Here is a 22,655-nt window from a genome sequence, read left to right as displayed (position 1 = left end):
GCAATGGACAGATGAGCTGCGGTGTTCTTCTGTGACCACAGTTGGGCTGGTAAAGCGCCCTTGGACCAACTTCCTAGGGTCCAGGACAGAGGTGGCACCACTTGGGAGGACAGGACTCACAGCTGGCAGAGTCCAGGTGCTGAGTTCAAGGTTGTTGGACTATGTTGTGCCTGAGGTTCTGATCAGGATGCCAGCCAACTAGCTCTTGGAGTCACTATGAGGATCCTGGGTTCAAGATGCAGGTCCAGTCCTCCTCACTCAGGCAGGAAGGCAGCAGAGTGGCAGTTCTTTTTGTAGCAAAGCAGCACAGCTGACCTTCTGAGACTCCCATGGGTCCAGGTGTGTACTGAAACATTGGGTCCGAGAGTACATTATTTATACCTGTGCCCACTTTGAAGTGGGAGATGGTTCTTGATGTTTCCACCCAGCTGAGATCTCCGGCATCCCCTTCCTCCCTGCTGTTGCCCCCAATTTGTCTGGGGCCATGAAGGACTGGTGACAAACCTTTTGTGAGTGTGTCTAGACAGAGCCTTTGTGATGTAGAAGTGTGGTAGGTGACCGCTATTCCCCCTTGTTAAGTCAGAGCCCATCATGCCAACACAGAGTCTCCCTTTGTCTCACTGTCTTGGAGCAATACACAAAGACCTGCACCTAGTCACGTGACCCAGGAACAGAATACAGGCCCCAAATGGTTAGTACAAGAAAATGACAACTTTCTAAAAGTGGCATTTTCAGAATGGTGACTTAAAATCTGACTTTACCATTAAAAAAGGCTTTAACTCACAATTCTTAGGACCTCAAACGTGTCCTGTCCACCTGCTCCCAATTTAAAGTTACCACCTATTACATTTAATGAGGGAACCCAATATTGACCTATGGTAGAGGCTAGCCAAGTTAAGAGTTAAAAATAATTGTAAGAGTTTTTCACTACCAGGACATGTAAGACTTAAAAGTACATGTCCAACTTTTTGAATACACTTCCCACTGCCCTCGGTGCTGTTCCGGGCATACCCTAGGAATGACTTATACTTACTAAAAAGGAAGACTTTGCTCTGCCATTGCAGCCTATGTGTCCAGTTTTCAACTACCATTTTGACCTGACAAAATAAACCTTTTGCCAGGCCTAAGCCTTTTCTTTTTAATACATATGCCCCCCTAGAATATGCCATGAATCACCCAAAGGGCAGGGTACAGTCTATTTAAAATGTTGGACATGTACGTTTTTCATGCCCTTTTAATGAAAAACTCCAAAATTAATGTTTCACTAATGTGAGACTTCTCTCTCACATATGATAACATCTGGTTCCCTTATTACATTTAAAAAGCAATATCTTTTGATTGCCAGTGTGTAGTAAAGTCCTGTCTGCTGTCTGATGAATTGTGTTTGAAACACTGTTTAATTGTAAAGTCTGATTAAAGTCACAGTTCTGAAAATGCTGCCTTTAGAATGTTGGTGTGTTCTTATCCTCACTATTGCGTGCCTGCAGCCTGTTCCTGGGTCACATAGCTAGTGGCATTTGGTCTTTTTGTGTTCCTCATAGACCGTTTCTCAAAGGAGGGTCTCGGTGTTGGCAGGATGGTCCAACTCTGACTTGATAGGGAGGTGGATCTGTCACCTACCACCCTCATTACAAAGGAGCTGGCTCAGCTCACACACAGGAATTCACACTAGCCTATTGTGCCCCCAGACACAATGGGAGCGGGGCAGGTAGGCGGGAAACTCCAGAAGCTTAACCCACTTTACAGCAGTCACAGGTATAAATGTTGGACACTCAGACACAATTCTGCAGGTCACTTCTAGACCTGTGGAAGACATAGCTGAAGGACTGCTCTGCTGTCCTGCTACCTTAGGAAAAATGACTGAATCTATAACTTGAACCTAAGACTACCAAACTGTCTCCAAGGGTTAGTTAGCTGGCCTCCTGTTCTGTACTACAGGCACATAACAGACTCCTCTGCCAGGATGCAACACAATGCATCTTGAAGCAAGACAGCAAATCGCAGCTCCAGTTCAGTGGCCTCGCATTCACCGACCCAGCGAGATGCGTCTCAACGCAACTACTGGTCCAGCTTGACGCATCTCAAAGCCAAACTGAGCATCTCCGCATCTAATTAGTGGCTTATCAAGCACTGACCTAGCCCACTACTTCTCTACAATGCCAACTTGCCCAGCTCAATGCATCTCGATGCAAGTCCTCGCATCATCGATGGCTCAATTGACCTCGGCTCTGCGTGACGCATCTTGTTGCTGCTCTTCGCACCACAGCCCTTGTTGACAGCTTCTTGACGCTCGTGCCGCACAGGCCAACATATTGACTTCACATCTTGACGCGTCAGGACACAAGGTATTTTTAACAGCGGACAGAACTCCGTCCTGTATCAAGCCCTCGCTCCATCGCAGTCTTTATGACTTTTACTTGGTACACTGCAAACAGATAACTTCAATTGGCGCTTCTTGCTTTTAAGTGCTGTTTTTCCTCAAAACCTTTCAAACTGCAAATCTCCGGGACTACTAATCAGGCTTTTTTTGTTTAGCGGTCAAATCATTTATTACATTTTACTCTATTTTTCTAAATTGGTGTACAATTTTTCTTGTGTTGTGTTTTTACTTTATTACTGCATTGCTGCATGGACACGTTACACATTGCCACTACGTTATGCTTGACTGCTTTTGTGGCAATCTACCAGAAGGTTAAGTACAGGTTAATTTAGTGGTTTTTGTGGTTCACCCTGGCAAGGATTGTGGCTGTTGCTTCAGTAGGATTTCATACCCATCAACCAACAACCCATTTTCGCACTTGGCGTTTCCTTCCATGTCCTTGGAAATGCTTCAACTGGAATTCATGATAGGTATTTTACATTTGTAAAGTACACCCAATGATCAGGCTTGTCACATTCAATTCTTCACCTCTCAGGTGCATTATATGCAAAAAGCCATCCTTTTTTACTGCAAGACTTTTTGGTACACCTCATTGCAAGACATATTGCAGGGGGTGCCTAAGGTCTGCTCAACGTATGATTCCAAAGTGGAGAATAGACCTTTTAGTATTCAAAGCAATGAAATTTAGCAGGCCCAGCAGCTGCACTTCCCCTGCTACTGGGCAGCTGCTAAAATTCATATTTTGGGCAAATTCAAGCTTAGGCAAAGCCAATAGAACTGGTTCCTAACTAAAAATCAAATCGCACCTATTGACGTTGCCAATATTAGTTAATTTAGGGTGGGGAAAGGCAATTTTTGTGTGGACATGGAAGCTGAGGGGCAGCTTAGAAGCAGAGTTTAGTAATTTTACTAGATGAAGCTGTAAGTTTCAGAATGCTTTATTGTTTCACTGTGTATGATTTCTGAAATCCATTTGCATTTATTGGCCTGTATAAATAGGGTATCCTCTTAAAGGTGAGGAATTGTTTGTGTAAATTCAGCAGGATTTTGATGCCATGATTTTGCACTTTTTATTTGGTCCACAGGGTTATGAAGCTGTGTCGCAGGACTTCACTTCTATTCGGAGAGTGAGAGGTGATAACTACTGTGCTCTGAGAGCACTACTTTTCCAGGCAATGAGTCAAACAACAGAACTGCCACCATGGCTACAAAATCCGGATTTAATTGAGGTATGCATTTTTCACTGAATATCCAGCAGTACAGGAGGTGTACACTAAGGAAATGTCACCAAAGTCAGATCACCAACAAATGTGGACTAGACCCATAGGTCTTAGATATCTTTAACGATTTTGTGCACCAGCAGACACCAACCCCTACAACAACAATATCCCCATATATATCCTTAACTCATGTGTGGTGTGCCAATATAAAAAGCCAGGATTCTGTGTTGAGGCATCACCATGCATTCAACAGTAAAGTTTAAACATTTCACTGGTACCACAAGCAACATATTTGCCTTTCTCTATGGGCTCTGACATACATTCAGTAGCATAAAATACAAGACAATGTACATTACAGTGAAACTCTTAATTCTATCAGTAACTAGTTGCCTAGTTACTACATAGCCCAACAATTCAATGGGTCAAATCACTCCAAAGTCACACCACAAGGTCAGGTTCTGGACTGCATTAAATGTTGCAAAATCTCTCCCAGAGACATGTATTTGAGACCCAAAGTGAGTTTGGATGCCATTTTGTATAATTACAGCGGGGGCACTTCTGGGGCCTCTGCTGGTCCTAGCAGTCCCCTGGAATCAGTGAAACACTTTGTGGTGCTCCTGCTCTTCCTCAGGTGCCATGAAGACAATATTCCAATTAGTGCCCACCGCACGATGGGACAGAATTTTAAACCAAGGATGTGTTTCGCTTCCAACTGGAAGGCTTTGGTGCCGCTGATGTGATGGTCTTTCTTTTTTACCTCTTATGTGAAGTGGCCTTGTAGGGTACCCACGCACTGTGCGGTATAGTTTGGCACTGTGCCAGCCAAAGAACTCTGTTCATGGTACTGGTAGTGAAGCAGTCTTTCTCTACTGTTCCTCTCTTGCTGCTGATCTGGTCTTGTGTGACTCTGGTGGGGGAGAAGGGTACCTCTGATAGCTTTGCTTGTGGTCTGGGGAAACCAAAATGGGCTACTCAATCAGGCTTAGAGGCTCCTGGGGCAGTATGATTGCTGGTGGCCCCTACTTTAAAGATTAAATTCTAAATAAGTGTGACTGTGCTTACTTTCTTGCTGATCCCCATGGGGGCCCATAATGGCCAAGGACATCCTGCGGATGAAACGGAAGATTACACGTGGTATATATTTTACTCAAATGGTGCCCCTGGTCCGTAGGTCATTGTTGCAGGCACTGACAGCAGAGCACCCAAGTGGGTTGATAAATAAAGGCATCTCTGGTCTGTTCCCGATGGGTTTTGTCCATTTGCTTCTGGTGGCACAGTCCAGCACCAGAAATGTTCCTATGGAGTCTCCTTGCCCTCAGGTTCTAGCACTGCTTTCTGTAGAAGGCTCATTCTGTAGTTTTTTACACCTCTGGACAGTACTTCTAGCTCCACCTATCAGCAGTGCATGTAGGAGGTTTTGCACCTGCTCTCTTACTCATCCTTTGCTTTTCTCTTGGCCAGGGGTCTTCCTACAGCAGTACACCATGGTCATCATGGCAGATCACTCTCCCTGCATGCCCCTCACCTTTATAGTGTGCCTGTGTGTCCAGCAGAAGCTTGTAGTACCCAGAAGGGGGACCCCCATTCTTTAGGAATCCTAGCTAGCTTTCTTTGCTGTTTCCACACCAGGGAGATGGGTAGCTAGTGCTACTAGCTCTTGAGATAGTCAAAGAAATAAGTCAGTAACCTCCCTACCTTGGGTTTATCCATGCTGTTGGTCAATCCTTCTGAGTGTCTGTGCTTCTCAAGGGTTCTTCACTGTGTAGGGGTTACAGAAATGGAGGTGACGATTTCTAAAAGGTAGGACTCCCTACCCAGTCCAGAGATGTCACTTCACCCACTACCCCTGATTTGTATTTCCAGAGAGAAACCTGTAGGCGGTCCAGCCTTCTGCACAGCATTCTGATGAGATTCAAAACTGCATTTTGGAGGAAAATAGGGAAAAACTTCTTCTCTAAATGCCAGATTCCCCCTAGTCAGATCTAACTTCTTCCCTTCACTATCTGTCTAAAAGAAATCCCTGATGTTGACTGGCACCACAGTCTGTCTCTCTGTCTCTCTCTGTCTCTCTCTGTCTCTCTCTCTCTCTCTCTCTCTCTCTCTCTCTCTCTCTCTCTCTCTCTCTCTCTCTCTCTCTCTCTCTCTCTCTCTCTCTCTCTCTCTCTCTCTCTCTCTCTGTCTCTCTCTCTGTCTCTCTCTGGTGTTGAGCTGGGGGCAGGTCAGTTGGGATTGTGTGGTGTGTGTCTTCTGTTGATCGTTGTAGGAATGCAAGTTTTGTGACAGGGTGCTGAGTGCTAGTGGTGTCTCAAGAGAAGTGGTTGGCAGAGCAAGAGAATGCACATTTGGTGTTTCAGAGCGGTCTCTGTGGAGAGATGCTTTTCGGGCCGAACGTTGAGGTTGGTGGTGAAGTCGTGTTTTGGGCTGCCCTTCGATGATGAGCGACCAGGGAACTCTAGCGCGGTATTGGCACGGATGGCCTCATACTGGCTTGCCTTTGGGGCGCCTTTGACATGCCAGCAGTGCTCCTGCTGCTCACATCCACCGTTAAGAAGTGGGAGGAGAGCAGTGTGGAAGTGGGTGTGGATAAATGGGGATGGGCGTGCAGTAGGAGTCATGCGTAAGGCTGTGGTAGATAAGCGAGCAGGTCAGAGTGCAGCACAGGGGTGTATCAAGGTGGGTAAAGCAGTGACATGCAGCAAAGGGGCACAAAAGAAGAAAAATGAAAGAGGCAAAGGTGGTGGCTGAACAAAGCGAAAAAAGCTACAGAAAGTGGGCAAATCTTGTGAGTGAGAGGGAGTGGGGGAGCGAAAAGAAAGTAGTAAAAAGCATCAAAATGCTCAAAAAAGGAAACAGAACAGTAAAGTACACAAAAGAGGAGAGAGGTGGTTAAAACGTGTCAGAGTGAGAATATGGAGGAGCGAATAGAGAGGCAGAAGAAGGTGGCAAAATGTTTTCAAATAAAATAAAGAGAAGGGCAAAGGAGAGGGGAGTGGAGGAGTGGAAAAAAGACAAAAAGTGATAAAAGTAAAGAGACTGGTAAAAGTGTGTGAGGGAGGAGTGCAAGTGAAGAAAAACAAAAGGGAAGAAAGTGCAACCAGCATAGAAAGAGAGGTGGTTAAAAAGAACTGTCCGAGTGAGTCTAGGCCTCAGGAGCAGCAGAACAGCGAAGCGGACCCCAGAAGTGATCAGGTCAGGACTTAGGCAGGGACAGCCAATTCCTTCTCGATTAATTGTTAGTTGTTTCTGAGAGCCTGGTGGCATTTGCTCCCCAATTCTATCTGGTATTTTCTTCATTTGTTGCATCATATATTAATGTTTTTCGAGATCCTGGCATCTACTGCAGTATGTTTTCTATTCATACAAAGAAAACAAAAAATGGTAATTGCACTAAAATGTATGTACTTCTTTTTGATGCTGTCAGTTTTAATCCATGATTGGTCAGTCTTTCTCTTCAGTCTGTTATAGAATTGTAGTTTTGTGGTGCTCTATGCATAATGGCTGTCAAACTAGTGGCTAATTTGTTTCTTCTTCCATACATATAGATGCCAGCTAAGCTAATAACCACGTATGACTGGATCAAGCAGTGGAAACTTCGGTACAGTTTTGATGAAGAACAAATAAATCCTCAGCTTGAGCAAATCAGGGAGAATCTGGAATTGCTAAAGGAAAAGGTGTGCATTGAATCCATGTACAGAAAATATTTATTGTGTAGCTTTACATCTAACAACAGATCTGCTTTCCAAAGTTGCCCCATTTGGTATGTGTCTATAATGTAAATGTCTGAGTACCCTGAGACTCGACTGAATGCTTTGTGACTCATTTCCATTCTGCTCTATGAATAGCATGTCTTCAGTAGCTATTTCTCGTTTATTTTGTTGTCTTGCAGACTTTAAAGAAGTTTTAACAGTAGAAGAGGAAGCCTGTGAAGCCTTGAGCTTTTTAATGTAAAAAACCCCTGTGATTGCTTCTTTTGCCAGACAAGACCGCTTAGCCCTATGCTTTTTTGGTGCATCCTGTAATTTCAATCAATCAATCAATCATAGGCATTTGTAGAGCGCACTACTTACCCGGAGGGTCTCAAGGCGCTAGGGGGGGGGGGGGGGGGGGGGGGGGGGGTGCTGCTACTGCTCGAACAGCCAGGTCTTGAGCTTCTTCCTGAAGGCGAGGTGGTCTTGGGTCAGGCGCAGGTTGGTCGGGAGGGAGTTCCTGGTCTTGGCGGCCAGGTAGGCCAGGCTCTTTTTCAGTGACAAATACTAGTGAACATTCACAAGGTGCTTTGTATATGCCATCTGTCTTTGGGTTCAAGATTCTCGAGTGGCATGTGTTGCTGGTCCACCTGAATGCTTTTATTGGTGCAGGAGTTCACCAGGGAGGGTGAGCTATATTCAAAGATGATGCGATCCAAGGCTCTTCAGATCTGGTCACAGTAGGGACTCTGTTTTTGGAAGATGAGACCTTGCATGCATTACTCAGTTCTGCATAGCAACTTCAGGTTTGACAGGTGTTGTAGCAGGGACAGTGAGTGATACACCGTCATACTCTCTAGATATACCTTTGTAAATCTTTTTAGGTGATAATGTTGGAACAACCCTCTTTTCCTTGGGACACTTGTAACACTGCAACAGCAATGGTGGATGGCCTATTCCATGCAACACTGTTCATCCCTCTTCTTCATCTTGCCCACCCTTTGCTGGCTCATAATCATACTACTCGACAATCGTGTAGAGTGAATAGTCAGGCTAACAGGTTTGTTCTCCAGGTAGTATGATGGTTTTGGTCACATTTCTGGGAGAACAAGACTATTTTTCATGCTGATGAAATCCTTCCTAGGTTAATGGTTCAGGTGCCTTTGTTGTTGGGGCAGTTTTATGGTATACAATGTGAATAATATTTGTGATAAACAAAGGTATGATTTGAAAGTCCATTGTATAGAAGCAGCTTATGCAGGGTTTAGAGGGCTTCGTTCTCATTCGTGTAGTCCCTCATTTGCATACTAAGTTGCACCCTTTCTTTGGGTGCATCCTACGCCTCATCCTTGCAGGGATCTTGGTTGGTCGAAACACAGACATTTCTTTGTTCTTTCCACAGGACATACTTCCTGCTGTCTAGACTGAGTCCGGTTATGCCAGGTTCTCAAGGAAATTTGACACACAATCTTTTCGTGTGAACTGGCGTTCTATACCTTAGACTTCTTTTCGTTTGGTTTCTTTATCTATTTAGGAATGTGAAGTCATTTTTGTTTTTCTGCTGACAATCAGCTTATGGAACCTATGTCTGTGAATTTGGCACTCAGCATGCTATGCCACAACTTTGCTATGGAGTAATTTCCGGCCCGGGTCAAATTATCCTGCATGGTATCCAAATGAGTTGTTTTGGAGTGCAAAGTTATTCACACCTCACTTAAGTGTTTGTTCTCCAGTACTAAGACGGAGGCTCCTGTAGGGTTGTATGAAGCATAAGGGTTATCTTATGTCACTGGCTGAATAAGTCTGCATAATGAGTACTGCAAAAATCATATGATGCACACTGGAGAGCCATTAATGCTTGATGTAACCTTGAAAAGTAAAAACTGGTATAAGAAAGATGGAGGAGCTAGTAATGATCCAACAGTAGGCTTCTCCAAGTCTTCCTGTTATGAATCCCATGTTCCCTCTTGCCAACTTTTCCTCATTTTGTTAACTTATCATGCATCTGGATCTTTGCAGCATCAGGAAGTGGAAGCAAAAATTTCACACAAGGGTTTTCATTCAAAGGAAAGAGACACAAAGTAGTTTTTATGGCAAAGAAGAAAGAAGGTTTTGGATGTGGTACTAAAAAAATGCTGTTGAGGTCTATGGCCAATTTAATACAGTTTTTGCAGTTTATAGTTACTAGGCATTCCCAGCCTGATGACCGCTGTTATTATATTAAAGATATCAGCGCTGGAGAACTGGTTTTACTGGTAAAAAATTTCTCATTTGACAAGAGGCATGTTTTTCAAAAGCCCCCGACACTGGCTTTAGTATTTCCAAAGTGAACAATCTGTGTAGACCACACACGCTTTTTGTATTTATCACATCACTTGTTTTCGATGAAGGCATATGCAGCATCTATTTCCATACCTTATCTTTAGAGTGCCTGTAATAAACGTAAATATTGGAAGCTGCACAGTCAGTAAATCAAATTTGCGTTTTTGCTCCAAAATTAGCAGAGAGTCAATTACTCAGCAATGAGTGATGTCTTAGTTGGCAAGACAATCAGGTATTAAAACAGGATTTAATATTGAGATATGTCCTGTAGAGCACTCTGTATGTGGCAGATAATACAAATCAACTCAGGAGTAAGTGTGGATGAAGCAGACATGTCAAAAGATGACCACATCTTGGGGTAGAGATATATGTATTTGCAGATATATTGTAAATGATCTAAGCGTAGGAATATATGAGATGAAATGCATCTTCATATATGACACTTACTTTAGAACCTGATTGTTTGCATGTTTTATCTTTTGTACTCCTTGAACATGCAACCTTGCATTTGGACAATGACAAATAATGCTTTAATAACACATATTTTTGTTGCAGTGGCAGACACTAAGTGAAATAGACATCCCTGCAGACAAGCAGGCAGCTTGTGATGAGGTTTTTCAAAATGAACATGTAGCTTACTGCCTGTACGAAGCTGTGAAATTTCTAATGCTGAGCAAAGCCATTGATTTATATAATGACAACCTGGAGGGGAAAGAAGTACCAATGTTCTCCTGGTTGCTTTTTGCACGCAACACCTCTAGTAATCCTCAGGAGTTTATGGAAAACCACTTGAATCAAGTGGGATACACAGGAGGACTTGAACAGGTAAGGCTTATCCATCTTTCATTGGTTGGTATTTGGGTCAAAGAATTTTTAAAATGAGGTTTATTTTTTGTCCCTTAACTGCTGGTTGCCATGCCTGATATTATAGTGAGCAATCATTTTACTACAACAGCATAGTCTGCTGTCCTCCTCTCCTACCTTCAAAACCCAGGGAAAACTGATGCATGCAGCCTGGAGCAACATCCTACTTTTGCAACCAATTGAGAACACTGCTGTGCGCAGCCTGAATCTGGGATCTTACCATATCATCTCTTTGGTAACACAGTGGATTGCAGTCAGGATCCTAGCTTCACACCTCATTGGGAGTACTGTGGAATGCAGCCTGAATCAGAATGCAGGTATTGGCTTTCCCCAAAAATTTAAATGCACCTTCAAATTGATTTATATGTGCCCATCTAAAATGAAGCATATGATCCTCTGACATTGGCTTCTAATATCTTTCTTTATTGGATGCAGCTATAATAATTAAGATGCTGGTGTAGCCTAAGTTTTCTGTGTGCTACGAAATGTAGCCATTGAAGGTACCAATTAAGTTTTTCAAAAAATTTGAAATAACTTCAGAGGATTACAGTGGGGTAAAAGGCGGCATATAGCATTCATGGACTAATTTTATAGTTTGCAGCACAGTGGGGGAGAAGGCATACATACCTATATATATTTTTACTGGGATGCACATCAAGCAAAAATGAATGTCTGAGCATAGGCATGTAGGGAATAACTTATTAGACCCACTCTTGATTGAAATCTAATGATCGGATTGTAAAAATTGATCTTGGTAAGAATATTTAAAATGGCGGACCTATGGCCGAAAGGGGTACTAAAACCATTTACTCACCTCTATATAGAATATACCACCCAAACCTGTTTCTTGGGTAGCCACTTATACCAAGATGTGTCATTAGGATCCAGCTGCTGTCATTGTACATCCTCCATGTGAAGCCAGTTGTGGGTAGCAGGAAGCAATTTGACCCTCATACTCTATGGTTGGCTGATTGATATCTTGCCAAAGGACCCGCTTAAAGTTTCTGATAGTCAGCGGACTAAAAATAGAGGAAATAGAGCAATATTGTAAATTTGAACCAGAAGGCATACCACACACTAGTGACAGATGCTTCTGATATTTTGTGAAATGTTCAGCTGAGAAGGACCTGGGTACGAATAATTCATGAACAGATGTAAATCTCCTAGATCTCTGAATTAAGAATTTTCTTTCCTTTGATGTTGGAAATTTTGACAATCCAGACAGCGCAATTAAAGTGTAGTGGTTTGAGATCAACAACATTCATGCAAAGCCCAGTGTTTGTTGTCACACAAACTTGACACAAAGCGCATCTTCAAACTAATCCTTGCAAAGATTTTCATTCTTAAAAAGTCAGCTCTTGTAGTTTTGTCTGTGCCAGTTTTGGAATGGCTTTACTCACTAAAAGCATTTCAATAAGGGGTAGGTGACACTCGTGAAATTTGACTTTGCAGAATTCCATGGAGTTACATAACTTTAACTTTAAAGTAGCTTTATTCGATTTTGCACAAAATCATAAAAGCACAGATGCATTACAATACGTTTGATATCAAGTTAAAAAATAAACCTTAAAAATAATCACAATATGCATTATATCACATTATGTAAAAACATTTGAGAATCAGGGGGCACGAAGACCAAGAATAAATTAATGGCTAAGTAAACCTAAGCTCCAAAAGTGTTGCTTAGTTGAAAATATCCTGACCTTACATGGTCTTCCTTAGGGCTATTAAGGTGCTCAGATATGATGCCACTGCTTTGACCTCAAAAACTGTTTCCAACGACTTCAGCTTGTAATAGGCAGCTCTACATCCCCTGATGCCCCATTTAATAAAAATAGGTTTTAAAAACAATTTCCTTGGCGCCAAATAAAATCTACAAAAGAGAACAGAGTGAATATTTGATTGGTCTGAAGACCCATCACAGGGACATTTTGCCAATTGTTTAGACCAATTATTGCAATTAGGGAATGTTATCAGACGATAGAATATATCTGTCTGAAATCGGGTCAACAGCATTCTCACAAAAGGGCTACAGTCTATGGTTAAATACAGTTTTATTCCTCTTTGAAGGAGAAGCGCCTTGTTTGCCTTGTGCGTATATTTCTCTTTTTCGGCGATCCACCTTTTGTTGTCCAGATATTCTAATGTAATCTTTTTAAGGATTCGCCTTGGGATGGATTCCAAACATGCCGGATTTTCAAAATATTCTTTGTGGCCGATGTCAATAGCCATGTTTCTTACATAGCGTAGCCATTTAATGTGTTGTGCTCCCTCTAACTTTAAGCAATCTAAGATAATCTCCCTGTTCAGGGATGTTTCCGGGGTGGTCCAAATCATATGCCACAGAAGAAGGGGACTAGATTTAATTGTATCTTCTATGTAGGAGATCCCCAATTCTCTGTGGCTGAAAAGGATAGACAGTGATTTGGGTGTTGCAAGGAGATAGCGTAAGAAGTTGTTTTCTGTCAGTTGTAACTGGTCGGTTTTAATAAAACCCCAGATCCCAGCACCATATGTGGCGGTAGAAACGCATTTTGCTTTATATATATATGTATTAGCTCCTTAACAGGGTGGCCCCCTAGTTTTCTGGCAAAAATTTTTAGGGCTACACTTGCTCTACTAAATGCCAGGTTTCTAGCGTGGACCGCCTTTACCCAGTTCCCTTTACTGTCAAAGTTTACACCCAGATAACAGAAATTAGTTGTGTTTTCTATCATTTTCTGGTTCAGAAATATTGCCTTAGTGGGTTTCCGTTTCCGATAGGCACTACATCTCATGGAGTATGTCTTTGAAACATTAATTGTAAGCCCGCGTGTGTTCATGTATTCTGAGAATTCCACTCCCGCCATCTGCATACCAATAGAAGTACGAGATACTATTGCAGCATCATCTGCATATAAGAGGATCGGGGTGGAATTCCCCCTTACTGCTGGGTAATCAAACTGGAAGTTCTTCAGGTGATCTGCCACTCTATTTATATATAAAATAAAGAGGAAGGGTGCAAGAATGCACCCTTGCCTTACTCCTCTATTAATACTAAATCTGTCGGAGCATGCCCCATCCCTCCCATATCTTACTCTCGCCCCTCCTATACAGCTCCTTAATGAATTGTATGATCTGATTATCTATGCCTATGCTCGTCAATGTGTCCCACAACACAATATGGTCAACACAGTCTAACGCAGAGCTTAAGTCTACGAATGTTACGTGTAGACTTTTGTTCTTTGCCTGGGTATACTTGGCAATTAACAGTGCCAAGTTAAGGCTCTGCTCTATTGTGCCCTTCCCTGGGCGGAAGCCATACTGAAAAGAGGTTATAACGTTATTTTCCTCCGCCCAATCCTGGAGCCTATTTAATCTGATCCTGCCTGCTAACTTCATCAAGGTGTCTAAAAGCGATATTGGGCGGTAGCAGGCAGGATCATTCCTTTTTCCCTTTTTAAAAATTGGGACCACTATTGCCTCTGGCCATGTGGGAATAAAACCTACAACATTGATACTATTTAAAACGTTGGTTAATAAGGGTGACCACAAGTTCAGTTCGCTTTTATAAATATCAATAGGGACGCCATCGGGTCCTGGTGCCTTTCCTGATGCACTATCATTGATGGCCCTTAGTACCTCTTTGTGATCAAAAACTATTCCCGTTGGGAACCGGTCAGGGGACTCCTGGGTTGCAGTGGCATTAACACTCTTCCTTAAGTTAGGGTTCTTATACAAACTTGAAAAATGTTCTACCCATACATCTCCTGGTACTGCTGTATCTATTATGTCTGTATGTTTATCATGATAGAAGGGAGCATTAACTGCCTTCCAGAAGGCGATGTTGTCATTTTTCTGGCAGGCTACATGTAAGCTTTCCCAAAGTTTGCTCCTTAATTCTCGCCTCCTAGCAACTAGGGCGATTTGATAAAGCTTCCGTGCCTCTCTAACATGATCCGTGGATCTTGGTGTTTCATGCAGGACGGTTATTAAGTTGGTGTGTGCTCTGGAGCATTCTTTGTTAAACCAGCCCTTTACTTTGCGGGAGAGTTTTTTATGAGGTCTTTTATAAAAGGTTCTATATCTCCATAGCAGTTACATTAAAGGAACCTTCAGAGTCAGATAAACAGATTAATAAATGGTCTGATACTCTAGATATCAGGTTGTTTAGGAACATTTCGGGCTCTACCCTCTCCCACTTGATGGAATAGCCGTTTGTGCTGCCCATGGCTATTGTTGTATGGTAATCCTCTTCATTCGTAACAGGCTTTCCTATTACTTGCAGCTCAAAGGAGATGGGGTAATGATCCCCAAAAGTAAGCTTTAGTGTTTCCCAGGTCAAAACTAACCGTCGGTATCTCAGGGATAGGAGTGCGAAATCAATTATCGTATTCGCACCTTTTCCGTTAAATGTTGGTTCGAAGGCCTTCATCGGTGAACAGATTTCGTTTAAAAAAACCCAGGTCAAACTCATAAATTATTGCGTTTAGTTGATCTCCTATTCCTGAGTGGGCGAAATGACTTAATTCTTCTATGTTGTTTCCCTTCAAAGGGCAAATGCCTGAGTCATTACCAGTGCAGATAGAGCAATTGAAATCCCCTATCCAAAGCAGTGCCAAGTCTCCTGTTCCTATTTTTTCTAAGGCCCCCCAAATGCCCCTTTAAGCTGGAGAAAATGCCATCCCAAACAGAAGAATGGGCGTTGTTGTAAAAAGTAATAATAGCAAGCTTTTTTACTCCCGGCCAGATGGCTAATAAGACTTGGAAGAACTCTGCAGATATATATCTGATAATTTTAATACCAGATGTATTTGAAATATAAATGCATAGGCCGCCCTTATTTCTACCTCTAATACTTGGCGTCCCAGGAGTTACATAACAACTCTGCGGAGTTCTGCCAGCTGGCGTAAATAGGCATATTGCGCTGTGATCTAGCGCCTATAGCACATTCGCTATGAAAAATCAACACAAACAGCACCCTGCGCTGTTCCCGAAGGTGCAGCTACTCTAACTGATTTTGTTGCCGCTTAAGTAGATTTTCTACTCTAGCAGCAGCCTTCTGACCATGAGCAGTCGCGACCCCACATTATAAAAATCTCACAAGTTGCCATCCTAGCAACTGGAAATCACGCTAGGGTATGCCAAATCTGGATTGTCCTCACCAACGTACCTTTCTGGAGCCTCAAGCCAGAAAAAAATCTGCACGTAGCTATTTGTGGAACTTGGCCGGAACTCAACGTTACAAGTGTAAAGCAGAGTTGGTAAAATGCTGTCAAATCCACAGGTGGAAATGAATATTCTGCTCACCCCTAATTTCAATGATTACTTGGATCTGGTCAAGCCAGTATAGTGGGGAAATGTGTCCACTGGGTAAAGGATGTTGGTCAAAGCTACATTTTACTTGACTTTTACAGCTTACCAGATAAAACTTCATTTGCATAAGCATGCTATTAAAGATTAGTTGCCTTACATAAGGAGGAGGAGATTGGGAGAGGTGGCGGGACTCCAATTCCTAGTGTGTGCTAGTTTTTCTTCCACCAGACGCTGTTGGTCAAATGGTGGCCCTGCAGAGGCATTTCCTAAGTCAGACCAGATTACCAGATTTTTCAGTCAGATTCCTTAGCCAAGATTTGGACAGATCCCTTAAGTCTTCTTCATTAACATTCAGGTGCCACAGAGAAATGGTGATAGTGCCAGTTTGTTTGCTTTCTGCAGAATCGTCACAAATATCACAGAGCTAGTAATGGCCTTTGTAGTGTTAGATTTTCTTCTCCTTTGGGGTTACTTATCCTCGCGGAATGACCTATGGTCTGTGAGCCTTGTTGTAAAACAAGGAAAAAGAAAAAGCCAAAAGTGGACACGCCCTCACTCACATCATGGTCTGCTTCATCATTGGCCTTTTCAGCTGTATCCCTAGGAATCTTTTTACATTATTCCCTTGAGAGACAGCTGGATTTCTGCACTTATGCTACACCATACAAAGCCCATGGCAGCAGAGAAAAACCCTTTGCTGATGCAGCCCATCACAGCTAATACAGTGAAAATCTGTATTTCTGGGGCGTGGCCAAGATGGCGGCGGAGTAGGACGCCTTTTCGTGCCGCTCCGGCGCTGATCCAACAAAGCATCTAATAGCACGATTTTGGGGGCGCCCAACGAACCCCTTCTGTGGCGGAGACGTTCGCCTAGCAGAGCGGCGGATGTTGGCGGGGTCCCCGGAGCGGTAAAACCCCCGGAACACCTACGAGAGCGTCCGCAACCTGCGGCCTGTGAGACCCCGGGCTTTCCAACCATCGCGGCCCGGCGTGGTCGAGGGGCGGGGCCCTAGATCCACCTGCAGGCACTGGAGCAGACGGACGGCGGATCGGACCGGAGCTTGGACGAGGGAGGTCCTATCGACGAGACCCGGCTCATACCCCGCCACGCCTGGGTGAGGTGGGGCACTGTCCCCTGGCCAAGCAGTGTCAATTGAACAACCGGTGGCTCCTTGCTACCGCCTTCGACTGGCCTTCCCCTTGCGGGTGGCGCTAGCGGCCTGCTTGAACTTTCGGGGCCTAGGGCCGGGTCGTTGCACGGAGCCGGACGGCGACGGGGCACAGGAGTAACTCTATCGCTCACTGGTGGCGGAGGCTCGGAGGACCGAGGCAGCAGATCGCCGGCTCCCTGGGACTCCCGCCTGGGATACAGGGGACGCTCACGGGTCGAGTGCCTGAGTGCGGGGAGCCTGGAAACGCCTGGAGGCGAAGGAAGGGACTGAGTGCTTGGCCCGCCGGCAGGGCCCGATACTTTCCTTGGCCACGTGGAGCCGACACAGGGCGAGGTGTGCCGCCATGTCTACAGTGCAGCGCAAACGAAACCAGGGGAAGGACAAGGCCTCCCAACAACCGGCCTCCCCTGGAGCGAGTGGGTCATCTAGGCACTCTGATGAAGACGCCCCAGTGACGAAGGCCTTCATGTCGGAGCTGTTTGCCTCCATCAAGGAGGACATATCGGAACTTAGGTCACAGCTCGCCTCCGACCTGCGGGAAGTACGGAGGGACGTGGACGGCATAGGCGAGAGAGTGGCGACCCTGGAGGATAGGGACCTGAGCGTGGCCACAGACGTTCATATGCTCCAGCAAGATATTATCCGCCTCACCGAGCAGAATTTGGACCTCCAACTGCATACAGAAGACCTCGAAAACCGCTCCCGCAGGAACAACATCCGTATACGGGCGGTGCCTTGGGACGGCGAGGCGGGAGACCTCCGGGGATACGTACAGGAGCTGTTTCTCCAGGTCCTAGATGAGGCGGACACGACGGAGATACGGATGGACAGGGTGCACCGGGTGGGCTTGCCGCGGCGAGGGGGGGGCCCTCCCCCCGACATATTGGTGTGCGTCCACGATTTTCAACTCAAGGAGAGGATACTACGAAAGGCCAGGTCCATCGACTCATTGCAATTTCGAGGCCATCGGCCCCAGCTGTTCCAGGACTTGGCCGCCTCTACCTTACAGAAACGAAGGGACTTCCGACCTATCACAGCGTTCCTGAAAGAGAGGGGGATTGCCTACTCCTGGGGGCACCCTTTCAGAATAATTTTCAGATGGCAGAACCGCCTGGCCCAAGTACGCACACTTCAGGCGGCAAAAGAGCTCTTGGGATTGGCAGATGTTCCGTCGTCGCAGGCCACGGCGGCCTCTCCATCTCGGCGGCGCCGCCGTTCGAACTCATGGCACAGGGTTGGGCGCTCCCCCGCCGGATCCCCTGCTAGACAGCGTCCGGACCTTCCTACCAGCCTGCAGGAACGGGGGGCAGCGGTCGCTTCGGTGGCCTCGGCCACGTTGGCTGCTTCACAGCTTAGCTCTGGGGCGGCGTAATCCCCAAAAAGGCGGATCGGCGCCGGGAAGGCTCGGGCCTTCTGATCGAGGGTGTGCAAGTACTCTGGTGGGAGACGCCCTTGATTACAGCCAAGGGGAATAGTGGTTTCATTCCTCTGGCCTGTCACTTGATTGGGGGCTTCCTACGGACTTCGGCCTGCTGATCTTGTTGAGTATGGTTTTTGCACTTTTTTTTCCATTTCTGTACAATGTTCTGTGTTGGTTCGGGGGGGTTTTGGTTGGGGGACTGTTGGGCTGGGGGAGGGGGGGCCGTGACGGCAGGCCTTTGGGGATGAATGCAGGGAATGAGTGGTGGAATGCGCGCCATGCTGTAGAGGGGCTGATCCTGCGACTGTTCTGGAAACGTTTGGGAGCACGTGGTTGGGGGGAGGGGTGGAATGAGGGTTGGGCGCCATTTGTATTTCTGATAGCAAGCTCTTTGTGGGGTGACTATTATGCCGATTAGTATAGGCACTTGGAATGTCAAGGGCTTGAACTCCCCTCAGAAGAGACAGAAGGTCCTGAAATATCTTGTAGACCATCACCTTGATGTTGTGGGGCTGCAGGAAACCCATTTAGCTCGAAAGGATGAACTGCGGCTCCGCCACAGGGCGTACCCCACTGTATACAGGTCCTCAGCTGTCACGAAGCATCGGGGGTGGCTTTAATGTTTAAGGCGGCGTTGCATTTTCAGCCTGTGGGGGTCCGCAACGATAGAGAAGGGCAGTGGTTGATGGTCAAGGGGCACGTCCAGGGCAGGTTGTGTACATTTGTGGTGCTCTACTTGCCTAATTCGGGCCAAAATAAGTACTTGCAGGAGCTGCTGGAGAAGGTGGGGGACTTTGCGGAAGGGCTTGTATTCATGCTGGGTGATTATAACTTGGTTTGGGATGGGGAGATGGACAGCTCGGGGGGACGGAGGGCGGACACGGGGGTCTTCTCGGGGAGTACGCAGAAGGGGGTGGAAGAGATGGGTCTGGTGGATGGTTGGAGGTTTTTTCACCCTGCTGTGAAGGACTATACGTTCTTTTCCCATGTACACCACTCCTACTCCCGTCTGGACTATGTCTTCCTTAGCCAGTCTCTTAGAGGGAACATCTTAGATGCCGCCATTCTCCCGATTTCTGTCTCGGATCACAGTCTCCTAGTGCTCACGCTTCGGTGGTCGCCTCCGGACACCGCGAACCGGAAGTGGTACTTCCCAGCCTCGGTGGTTCGGGACGATGTATCCCATCAGGCCCTGCGTCAGGCCATCCGGGACTTTTTTGATAGCAACCCCCCCTCGGACACGTCCCTACTGACCACCTGGGACGCCTTTAAGGCGACGATCAGGGGGACATGCCTGGGCCTCAACTCGCAATTGAACACCTTACGTAGGAAGGAGAGGGAAGCGCTGGAGGCAGAGGTGCTCGCGCTTGAGAGGGAACACAAAGCTAATCCCTCGAGGGTGACTCTACGTCCCCTGACGGCAGTGCGAGGTAAGTTGAAGGCTCACTATACGAATAGGGCTGAACTCACCCTATTGCGGCTGGGCCGGCTCTCCTACTCTGGGGGTAACAAGATTGGCAGATACCTTGCCCGGCAATTGAAGGATAAGAGGGAACGTGAATACGTAGGTGGGATTAGAGATTTGGCAGGAGTGCTCCAGCACAATGACGGGGCGAAGGCTGATGTCTTTGGCCGATTCTACGCCGCGTTGTACGCGGGGGAAGAGTTGGACGCGGCTGAACAACGTGCATTCCTACAGCGCTTATCACTTCCGCAGGTACCAGGGACCTGGAACGACTTACTTGAGGCTCCGATCACAAGGGAGGAGGTCCTCGCTGCTATTAAAAACCTGAAACTACACAAAGCCCCCGGCCCCGACGGGTTCACCGCTGTCTTTTACCAGACCTATGCGACTGAGGTGTGTGACTTCCTGGTCGCCCTCTTTAACGACATGGCTGGATCTGGGGTGAATTCTGGAACCCTTGCGGAAGCAGTGATCACGGTCCTGCCGAAGCCGGGGAAGGACCCAGAGCAGTGTGCCTCATACCGCCCCATAGCCTTACTCAACATCGACGCCAAGCTCTACTCGGCTATTTTAGCGAGCCGCCTGCAAGACCTGCTGCCGTCGATTATCCATGCGGACCAATCGGGCTTCATCAAAGGCCGCCAGACGCATGATAACACCCGGAGGGTCATCCACCTTATAGAGAAGGCGGACAGGTTCCGCATCCCGGCGGTCTTGGTGGGGCTGGATGCGGAGAAGGCTTTCGACCGGGTGGACTGGGGCTTTCTATTCCACACATTACGGGCATTTGGCTTTTCCGATCGCTTCATCACGATGGTGAGAGCTAACTTCTGCAGCCCGCGTTCCCGGGTGGCGGTGAACGGCCACTTGTCGGCCTTCTTCCAACACTCGCGGGGCACTAGGCAGGGATGTCCCCTCTCGCCCTTGCTGTTTGCACTCAGCATTGAACCTCTGGCGCAGGCAGTCCGGGAGCATGAGGGGGTGAAGGGCATCCCGTTCACTGGGGAACAGCACAAGATCACCCTGTTTGCAGATGATGTCCTCTTGTCGGTGGCCGACCCCGCTAACTCCCTTCCGTGTGTACGTGATATATTGCTGGAATTTGAGGCGGTGGCCGGCTTCAAGGTTAACTATGGCAAGTCGCATGTCCTGAACCTGACCCTATCTCAAGCCGAGGTGGCTCGGGTGAAGGCGACGACGCCGTTGGCCTGGGCCTCGGGCTCCCTGCTATACCTAGGGATTCACCTCACTCCTACTGTAGGCGGTCTCTTTGCGGCCAACTTCCCGCCCCTCATGGCCAGATCGCGCGCGGAACTGGAGAAATGGAAGCCTAGATTCCTGTCCTGGCTGGGACGGGTACATGCGGTCAAAATGGTCCTTCTCCCCAAATATCTATACCTGTTCCAGGCCTTGCCTATCCCGCTTCCCTCTACCTTTTTTAGCCACCTCAAATCGACGATGTTGAAATTTGTCTGGCAAGGCGGTCGGGCGCGGCTTTCGTTTACACTCCTGCGACGCCTGCGAAATGACGGAGGGGTAGGCCTTCCGGACTTCCACCTCTACTACAAGGCGGCCCAACTTAGAGTTATGGTGGAGTGGTCACAGCAGTTCTCTGACAAACACTGGCTACACATGGACCGGAGTGTGGCAGGCCGGTCCATCTGGGACCTAGCGTGGAAGCCGAAGCGAGACCGCCCGGCAAACGCGTACATTAGTACCCCCACGGGGACTACGCTGAAAGTTTGGGACACACTGGCCGGCGACGAGAGATGGACGACCTTTCCATCCCCATTCACCCCTCTGCATTTTAATCCAGACTTCCCTCCGGCGCTCACCGAGGGGCCCTTTGACGGTTGGAGGGAGGGGGGATGCCGGGCATTACTTCACTTGTTCCATGGCCCCGACCCCTTGACATTTGAGAACTGCATGCGGGACTATCAAGTGACGCCGGGGGAAAGGTACCGGCATTTGCAACTGCTACACTGGGCCACTTCGCCCGTGGTGCGAGAAGCGGCGACGAGACCTTTATCCGACTTTGAGGCCTTTCTCCTGAAGACCTCGGCTATGAAGGGGGCTATTTCCTTTTTATATCAGCTGCTGCTCCGCTCGGCCCTTTCCCCTAGACCGCGCTACATGGAGCAATGGGAGGAGATGGTGGGGAGGGATATCACTGACGGAGAATGGTCGGCGCTTTGGAAGGACATGACGCAGTTTAATCACTCCATACTCCTGAGGGAAGCACATTTCAAAACTCTAACGCAATGGTACATGGTCCCGGCTCGACTGCATCGCATTTTCCCGGCGGCCACGGATAGGTGTTGGAGGGGTTGTGGCCTTCTGGGGGATTTCCGCCACATTTGGTGGGAATGCCCGATCATTAAGCCCTTCTGGGCCGAGATCTTGTCCCATATTAAGGACATTCTGCAGTACCCTATCGATGACTCCCCCGAATTCGTTCTGCTGGGTTTGAGAGATCCAGGCCTGGAACACCAATCGCGAGCCGACAAAAAGATCTTGTGGCTGTGCCTCGGCGCGGCCAAGCTCACGCTGGCCTCGGCCTGGAAACGTAAGGAGGCACCGGCGGTTTCCCTTTGGCACTCCAGACTGTGGAGACTTCTGAGTCTCGAGAGAATGGCGGATATATTTATAGGCAAATACAAAAACTTCAAGCACGTGTGGGGCCCCTTGGTGTCCTTTCTTTCTGCTGGCTTGCCTTCGGCGGTTTGCCCGGCGTCATTGCGGAACTTGCACTTGTTTCAGCTCTAGAGTGCGCTTGGTGAATGAATGTGATTTGCGAGCGGCGCCGTCACGGGGGGGGGGGAGAGTTTTTG

The 22,655-nt window shown here is 47.0% G+C and overlaps 1 protein-coding gene across 2 annotated transcripts in view; it reads left to right on the top strand.

Annotated features, from left to right (window-relative positions):
- The window catches only part of OTULIN (OTU deubiquitinase with linear linkage specificity), a 352,006-nt gene that overhangs the window by 323,822 nt on the left and 5,529 nt on the right, over positions 1-22,655 (top strand). For both annotated transcript variants that reach the window (XM_086965247.1, XM_086965248.1), the window contains 3 exons: positions 3,466-3,609; positions 7,143-7,271; positions 10,164-10,433. In XM_086965247.1, the coding sequence (XP_086821373.1) occupies positions 3,466-3,609; positions 7,143-7,271; positions 10,164-10,433 (543 nt within the window). The remainder of the gene's footprint in view (positions 1-3,465; positions 3,610-7,142; positions 7,272-10,163; positions 10,434-22,655) is intronic.

The sequence above is a fragment of the Lissotriton vulgaris genome, chromosome 4_1 (assembly GCF_964263255.1).
Source record: "Lissotriton vulgaris chromosome 4_1, aLisVul1.2, whole genome shotgun sequence".
NCBI lineage: Eukaryota > Metazoa > Chordata > Amphibia > Caudata > Salamandridae > Lissotriton > Lissotriton vulgaris.
The sequence above is the reverse complement of the archived record's forward strand: the minus strand, read 5'-3'. Positions and strand labels throughout refer to the sequence as shown.